The 8736-nt window shown below is 35.6% G+C and overlaps 1 protein-coding gene and 1 non-coding gene across 3 annotated transcripts in view; both read left to right on the top strand.

Annotated features, from left to right (window-relative positions):
* LOC137401504 (heparan-sulfate 6-O-sulfotransferase 2-like) overlaps nt 1–8736 on the top strand; it is a 43483-nt gene continuing 34747 nt past the window's right edge. The window contains exons 1-2 of one of the 2 annotated variants that reach the window (XM_068087886.1): nt 1–98; nt 947–1145. In XM_068087886.1, the coding sequence (XP_067943987.1) occupies nt 21–98; nt 947–1145 (277 nt within the window). In that variant the 5' untranslated portion in view covers nt 1–20. Of the gene's footprint in view, nt 170–946; nt 1146–8736 lie in introns of both variants that reach the window. The other variant, XM_068087887.1, reaches the window with a different exon arrangement.
* Nucleotides 2639–2712, top strand: Trnai-aau (transfer RNA isoleucine (anticodon AAU)). The gene has a single exon. It is a non-coding gene; the product is annotated as a tRNA-Ile (tRNA).

The following is an 8736-nucleotide window of genomic DNA, read 5'->3' as shown; positions in this document are numbered from 1 at the left end:
TGCGACTATAACCGCGATTCATGCGTGCCAACGTCCAAGATAATAAACTAGAGATTTGCAACTCAGCGTTGTATCTGAGTAAACCAATCATTAAACAAGTAAGGTGTTCATAAGATTTGACTGTTTATTGATAATCTATTGATATTTTTTTTTCTCTCCCACTTTCTTGGTAAGGATTTTGAATAGCTTATTCCACGCTCATCTCTGTCATTCGCGAGCTACTCGTTCTTCGTGTTGTAACACAAAACATGAATGTTGTTTCAATATAGCATCTTACTCTGCGTTACGCGTGTACATATTAGCCTGTGTTAGTTAGCCTAACTCAACAGCAATATATAATCCAAAAATAATGTAAAGATAAAACTGGATAATATAATGTACAACATTTTGAGGATTTATGTTTTTTTTTATTTCTGGGCTTTATTATGAAAAATACTGTGGCTCCTTGTTATTGATAAATTCATTATTTTACGATTGGTACTGAGTTCACCTACAGTATATGAGGTGAATAAAGCGATGTAATATGAATATGTATTGGTGGCTTCTTAGATTTACAGTTCGCCTTGAAAACGCTTAAGCTTCTTGCTTTTACGATTATGTCAAACGTGTTTTTTTTTAGCCGAAACCTTGTTCTTTACCCTTTCAAAGTATTTGTTTAAAAATAAACGTTTCAATGCAATTACAAGATTAGAACCGAGTTCGCGGCCACTCCTAAGAAACAACTACCGGTATATGCTTTCTCCTAGAATATTATTATTGTTGTTTGTGTTCTCCTCTATAGCTTAAGTATTTGTTCACAGAAAGCTATTTTGCTCAATTTATTTGAGCCAAACATTTGTAAGAGAAAATTTGCATAGACATGATGATACTCTCTTGAAATAGCAAAGCATTCAAAGGCCTAATGCTCACATTTGGCCCACAAAATACTTTTTACATTCTTTTAAAGATATGGATGATTTTAAAACGAATAACTAAAGAAATGAGACTAAAGTGGTGTATCACGGCATGTCGTCGACTGCCTGTCATCCTTGGCCTTCCCTTCTTTCTTCTTTCCTACCTGCTCGTCAAGGAGACTTACCCTGGTAACGTTAACGACTATGAATTCACGGAAAGTGATCTCAACAAACATTTCACCTTCTCAACTGGTAGGTCTAACTTTAGCTTCCTATTTTAGAATCTTAATTAGATTTGTACACTTTTGCACGCTCCAGAGTCTGAAATATATATTCGTTTTTTAACAAAAATAAACAGAATCATCGACGTCAACTATAGCATTAACAATACCAAGTCTATATACGCTAAGTTAATTTGTTAGACATTTGCTGCACATTCATTGTTGAAACTAATATTAATAATAATAATATATATAATAAACTAATATATAATAAACTAATATTTTTTATAGAGTTTGCTGTAATTCATTTAATTCGTTCCACAGATCGAACTTATTCTAGCTCTTTAATAAATACTGCAGATAATTAATTATAATGATTATAGAAATATGTAAAAAGTTAATAAAAAGTGATAAATGGAAGGTTTTTCTCGTCACTTTGCATTGTAGATCGGGGAATGGGAGCGTAAACTCAGAGCCTAGGAATAGGCCCAAAATTAGAGGCCCTGATGCACAGCCTAACATGCTTTAGCTTAGACTAAATATAGTTTAAAGGTTTACTTGCAACAAAATTCACATTACAATCTTTTGGTATCAAAAGGTCCACCATGTCTTACTCTGCTGTGTTGTAGGTTCGAAATATGTAGAAATGTTATTACAAGCTCTTAAAAGCTCACAAACAACAATTACAAAAAAAACGATTGCAGGTTGGAATCCCTTTATTTTGAGGGCGTACTCAACTTGACACGGTTACTGTTTTGTGACATGTGATCACGTGAAATAAAAAGCTCAATATAATACGTTTCGTATCACTAGTTTATGACAAACACTTCGGGTTCTACCGAAGAGCTCGTATGAAATATAGCTCCTCGCTAGTTTACCGTTTTGTTTCAGCTTGGTCTAATCATCGGATCATGTGACCCATATTTCCGGCCAAATGCCGCGAAAAATTTCTGCAACCTTTTTCGACCATCACAAGTGACCAACAGGCTCCTCATGTTTATCAGAGGATGATATGAGCTAAGGTTAAATATTTAAACTGATTTATAGGCTAAGTTTTGAGATATCAGTGCTCAGAGTGACCGCATTACAATAATAATAAAATAGACGCGTAAGGACCATAGACCTGGTTTTATTGAATGCGTGAAGTTTATTTGTGAAAATATTTCGACAAATTAGATTGCGTGAAAGTGTAAACAGAAGCACATCGCGTTCAACTATGGCCCATTTGAGCGGTTTTGAGAGGTATTCCAACCTACAACGTTTTCTTGATGGCTGCGATTAAATGTTCGTTTTTGAGCTTTCAAGAGCTTGTAATCAACATTTCCACATATTTTGCATCGACAACACAATAGAGTAAGACATAATAAGCCTTTTGATTGATATCAAATAACTGTAATTTTGTTGCAAGTCAACCTTTAAACTAACATACCTTATCTATATTATTGACTGTTGTTCACTTGTTTGCTGTCACAAAGCAATCACTACTCTCTGATTAGCGCAATTGTTTCCAGTACTTGCGCAGCTGGCCGATTAGCTCAGTTGGTTAGAGCGTCAGTCTAATAAGCTGAATGTCATGGGTTCGAGCCCCATATTGGCCAACATTTTAGTTGCCTGTATGGAGTTTTGTGATTGCGTGGAACTTGACACATTTAACACAACTGCAATTGTAACACCGACAAGCTTTGATATCTATAACCACATCATGGGTTTAAACATCAAGAACCACTTTTTGTTATTGATGAATCTGCGTTTCCTCTTAAAGGAATCTCAAATGGCAAAGTGCAATGACCGATATCAACTCTGGTAGCGATAACAACTAGTGATGTCATTTCGCATGTATTTTTCTTCTGAGCATTTTAACCGCGATCAAGTTTTGTCAATTTTAAACTAGAAACATCCTGGCAGTCAGATCACCTCAAATATCAACAACAATCACTACTGGTGGAAAAATACTAATACTTTGTGATAGAATCTACTAAAACTGTGCAGGTTCACCTTCAATTGACATTGTGATATTCAGATGTGTTGACCAAATGTTATTGTTAGTTTGGGTAAACCATATATTTCTAGTATAATAGTATAATCTACGCTGAGGTTAAGCTATTCATTTGGGTTGAGAGTCTTGTTGTTGTGAGGCTTGTGAGGCAGACAGTAAAAAGATGGTATCTCCTTACTGCAGGCAGAGGCTTTTTATGTCTGATTTAATGGTGTATCGAGTTTCCTTTCTCTACTGTTGTTTAAACATATTCATTATGCTCTGTTGCGGTGCTTTTGGTGTCGTAACCCGCATGTGCGTGTGCGGTGCGCAAAGTTTGATGCTGAAACTGGAATCAATATGTGTATCAGATTTTATGCTAGTTTCCCGAAATGAAGTCAACTCAGTTGACTTCATTTTCAACTAAACAGGTTTCAACATATCAAGTCAAGTAAATCTGCAAAGACGATCTCAAAACGTGAAGTGCCTACGCAATCTCTTCTTTATATCCTTCTTGTATATTTGCGCAAAGACACTTTCGTGTAAAAAAATTTGCGATTTTATTCTTATTTTTCAATGAAGCTTGTTTCAATCTACTTTGTTTGTCCCGTCGAATAAATACAAACTGTTTTCATTATTAAACTATTTAAAACTATTGCAATGTTAATGGAAAAATGATTTGACAATTTGGTTGAGAATGTCTCAGAGATAGACTATATTAAAGCACCTTGATACTAAAGCATTATATAGTCGACTCCCGCTTGTTCAGATTTTACTTCCCTGAACAATGTCACAGGTCTGGACGATTGTCCGATGCGTCTGTGTCTGTCCGGCGAATGACAACTTTGACTGATGACTGGCCCTCATGATAGACGACGCGATCAAGGCATGCGCCTGATTGAGTGTTGTACTGTAATTTTCATTTATTACTATTACTGCTATTAATATTGTACTGTACCCTATTGCTGATATAAACATATTTTACTCTCTCATGTATACTGTATATGCATATTATAGCCTAGGAGTATGTATGTGAGACTGTAGAGGCTGTTTAATGCAAAGTACAGTAAACAGTTTTGTATGTCCGGACATGGCTGAGTCTGTTTCACCAGGTTTGTCTGTAATTATTTTAATTACTATTAATTACTATGTTAACACAAATAAAGCAGTTGAATAGTCGACTATGGGGTGTTGAGTGTAGCCAAGTCAGCGATAGTCTGAGAGTCAGCTAGAGTCTGAGAGTCTGAGAGTCAGCTGTTACCATCACAGGGTTAAAGATGGATTTACGCAAAATTTCAGTAGATTTTATCGGAAAGTATCAACGTTTTTCTATCATTTGCCATTTTTTTTTATATTTGAAGTAATTTGATTGCCAGAGTGTTATAAAATTAAAATCGAGAAAACTTAATCGTGGTTCAAACACTCACAAGTACACGATGTGCGAAATGAAGTCACTAGTTGCTATCATTACTAGAGTTGATATTGGCTAAGGTATTCACCTCGAAGCTCTATTCTGTCAGTCTCTTTGCAACTGTAGGCATCATAATCGCGCTTCGTTTTATCTGAGGTTTTTTACCGCGATCAAGTTTAGTCAATTTAATCTTAAAAGATCATAGCAGTCAGATCACCTCAAACATTAAAAACAATCGCAAATGATACAAAAATACTGATACTTTATGATAAAATCACTGATCGCTGGAATTGGTGTGGGAAACAGAGCTGTAGTTTTTTCAAGTGTATATTCAGGGTTGCAAGACGCAAATTGAAAAAACATTGTATAATCTTTTTTATGTATATTTTGATGAGGAAGTAAGGTGGTGCTGGAGGTGGTAATCATGATTAGTGAACATGCAAAAAATATCTTATTTGTATTGAAAGCCAATGAACTATTTCAGTTTTCCTTATCAGAATATTAGTATTTATCCTCCCACGCATATGACGAACATCGTTTACTATTTTGTTACACCAGCATACTACATTCATCATCGTATGTTTCAGTTTATGAACTTTCTGTTACTACAACCTACAATTAACTTTTCTAATTCATCTGCAATACTATTAGATTACCTACTTTTAAAACACGTTTGTTTGACTCACTCAATAATTCATGATTTCTGTCTTCTCATTTTTTTCCTTCTGGCTTGTAACAAAAAAACATTTTGTTGGTGATTGTTAATACCGATAAGAAGTTATACATATAGTACATCAGATTAATTAGACTTTCTCTCTGACACGTTGCAGTCAGTGCTTTTTTTCCGGAACACTCCTACAGTGAACTGGTTAATCTATTCTTCAAGGTACATTTCCCAGCTTGTTTTAAACTCTGCGTGAAGCCCATTAAGTGATTGCTTGGCTTCTTCTATTCTCCTTTTCAAGTATGTTTTTGTATGATTAAGACTCGATGTTATCACCTGCGCTTGTGTGTGAAAGGTGAGCAGAGTTCAAATAGAAAGTTTTAACAACCCATAGAAATACGATATCCGCATATTGTCAACACCGTATTCACGTCACATTTAGACAGCTTATGATCTCGGCGGATATGGTTTTTTGTTTGCTAATTTGTTGTAACTATGAGTGTCTCATGGGAGAGGGCTTTTGGAAATATTTTATGGAGGAGAACTATGAGAAAACACTGGTTTGTTTGATTGACTCAAGTGACGTTTGCCTTAAAATTTTCTGTATCGTAATAAGTGAATGGGTCTGCAATTGTGTGAAAAGATCTATTGAAGTCGGTAGCCTTTAACACCCTAGGTCTGTGTCGAAAATATTCTGTTCTGCTTTATTATTTTGCAACGCAAAATGTGGGAATATTTATGGAAGCATATGCTGTGCCACATGCTTTGCTGGTAACTTGTAGAGCTTTATATAAAATAATGCCTGTGATTGCATCGCGCAAATAATTGTACTTTTTTGATGTAGAAACTTTTGGGTAACCTTTCAGAAATACAATTGGTGACCTTCTGTTAAAAATTTATATTTGCTCTTGCGTGAATGGTGTCTCCTACGCATTGGATTTCATATGATTTCATGTTCTATGAACCACGGGTGAATAGTGAGCGATTGATAAATGATAAACAGCTTTTCAAAGTTTAAATTGGGCCCTTCTTGAGGTTGTGTGAAGCCATGCTGTGTGCATATGTGGACAGTCCTCCAACTTGGTTTTTTCTCCATATCGTTAACGAAAGGTGACTTCTGCATGACTGTGGAGTGAAGCAAGAGGTAGTCTGCTCGAAATGCATGTATAATTGTATAAGCATTGTGTCCACAGTGTTTGTTCGCTGCTCGCATGTTGGGGTTAATTCAGTTGCTATCGAGAGCTTTATCCATTATTCGGATCATTATAGAAGACATTATTGATCGAGATTCAGCCAGATTAAGGGTCTGAACTGGCCATGTCTGTTGGTAACACTCTTGATGGTAACACGTTTGATGGTAACACGTCTGTTGGTTACACTTCTGTTGGTTGCATGTCTGTTGGTAACACGCCTGCTGGTAACACATCTCTTAGTAACACGTCTGTTAGTAACACAAAAGGTTGGTAACACATCTGTTGGTACAGTTCTGTTGGCAAAACGCCTGATGGTAACACATATGTCGGTAATACGTCTGTTGATACAGTTCTGTTGGTATGGTTCAGTTGGTACATTTCTGTTGGTATGGTTCAGTTGGTACATTTCTGTTGGTATGGTTCTGTTAGTATGGTTCAGTTAATACATTTCTGTTGGTACAGTTCTGTTGGTATGGTTCTGTTGGTAATAATCGTATGATTCAGTATGTTATAGTTTGACAGGCTGTATTGGTATGATAAAGCATATTCTATCTGTCCAACTTTTTACCTGGAATGTGACATATGAGCAGCAATGGAATATAATTCTGGACACTAGCCCACAATTATTCCTTGGTTTCAATTCAATGAACGTTTAATTGGTATATGATATATGACATTTTCTAATTTATTATATATGCATGAATGGACTTCAAAAGGCTGTCAATCAAATAAGTCATACATCATATTGTCAACTGATTATTGATCGTTTCTTAATATAAATTTATTGTATGAATCTAGTCTACATGCCTTACACCTTTTACACACATTAATAGCTATGGCGGTAACGACAAGCGTTAGAGGAAGTCCCAAAGCCATCAAGTCGATGCATTGTGAGAGAGAAAACTTTGTTTCAATTTAGTGTCACACGTTCACTCAATTATTTTGTACTCATTTGGCGTACAAAATGTCACCATGCGTTCTGAGATTCATACCATATTTAGAACATAATTTTTAATTTGGAGTTATAATGTTTGTTTTTTAATACAATTTCATCCAAAATGTACATAACAAATACATTTTTCGAAAACAAACCAAACCATGATAGTGTGTATAACTTTGCTCCAAGGGAGACGATTCTAATTGCCAATTTGGAGAGTAGCAGCCTTCACAATAAAATGCTGTTAGTTTGTTGCTTGTTACTTTTGTTAATTTCAGTACATGAGACTCGTCGTGGACTAGGATAGTCGCATTGTAGTCGAGGGTCTGGTGTTTTTGTTTAATCTTGTTGATGACTGGTGAATATCACAAGCTATGTAATGATCCTCTTACCAAGTTACAACTTTTTGATAAACAATCAAAAGGCGGTACTCAGGGAGTAATCTCCTCTTTTCGTATAGCCTCTACTTATCACGAAGCCTTGATTATGAGTGAGAACATCGCTCATCAAATAGTATTACTTCCGTTGTTTCGATTTGATATCATCCTAATTTTTGGTCCAGATTGTAATTTTTAAAAAGTTTTGGAAACTTAGTTGTCAATGCTATTGAAGAGTTGATTTACCAAGAAGGTCACATGAAGGTCGGGTAGGTGAGCTGTTGTGTTTTTATGTAAAACCCTACTTATTTACATTTTGCGTATAATTTGTTATTGTAACGAGATATTTCCAAATGAGTTAGTTTAATTATTTAATGTATATACACTCATTAAATTATTTTAACTATATACACTCAACAAATTGGACGACAGTAGGCTAACAGTTAAAAAGTATATAATCTTAGAAGGTGGCCACATTGCCAAGAGCGTCATGAAGCGTTAAGACATGGTAGACCACTGCAGCATAAAGAACACCAGAGTGTTTACTGTAGCGATCAACTGGCAAATGAAGGCGTATTAATATACATGTACTTTACATATCTGCCTTCAGCTGGTGATTAAAAACAGACCCTTGTTTTAGCATTATCTTGCTATACATTACATTGGGTTCTCTTTGATGTATGATTTAGTACTAGTACAAGTACTGTACTCCTACCATCACCAGTACAAGTACTGTACTCTTGTCATTACTAGTACAAGTACTGTACTCGTCATTACTAGTACAAGTTCTGTACTCCTGTCATTACTAGTACAAGTACTGTACTCCTACCATCACCAGTACAAGTACTGTACTCTTGTCATTACTAGAATAAGTACTGTACTCCTGTCATTACTAGTACAAGTACTGTACTCTTGTCATCACCAGTACAAGTACTGTACTCCTGTCATCACTAGTACAAGTACTGTACTCCTATCATTACTAGTACAAGTACTGTACTCCTGTCATTACTACTAGTACTGTACTCCTACCATTACTACTACTAGTACTGTACTCCTCCTGTCATT

This window comes from Watersipora subatra, chromosome 8 (assembly GCF_963576615.1).
Source record: "Watersipora subatra chromosome 8, tzWatSuba1.1, whole genome shotgun sequence".
NCBI classification, from domain to species: Eukaryota; Metazoa; Bryozoa; class Gymnolaemata; order Cheilostomatida; family Watersiporidae; genus Watersipora; species Watersipora subatra.
This window is presented reverse-complemented; position numbering and strand designations above follow the sequence as displayed.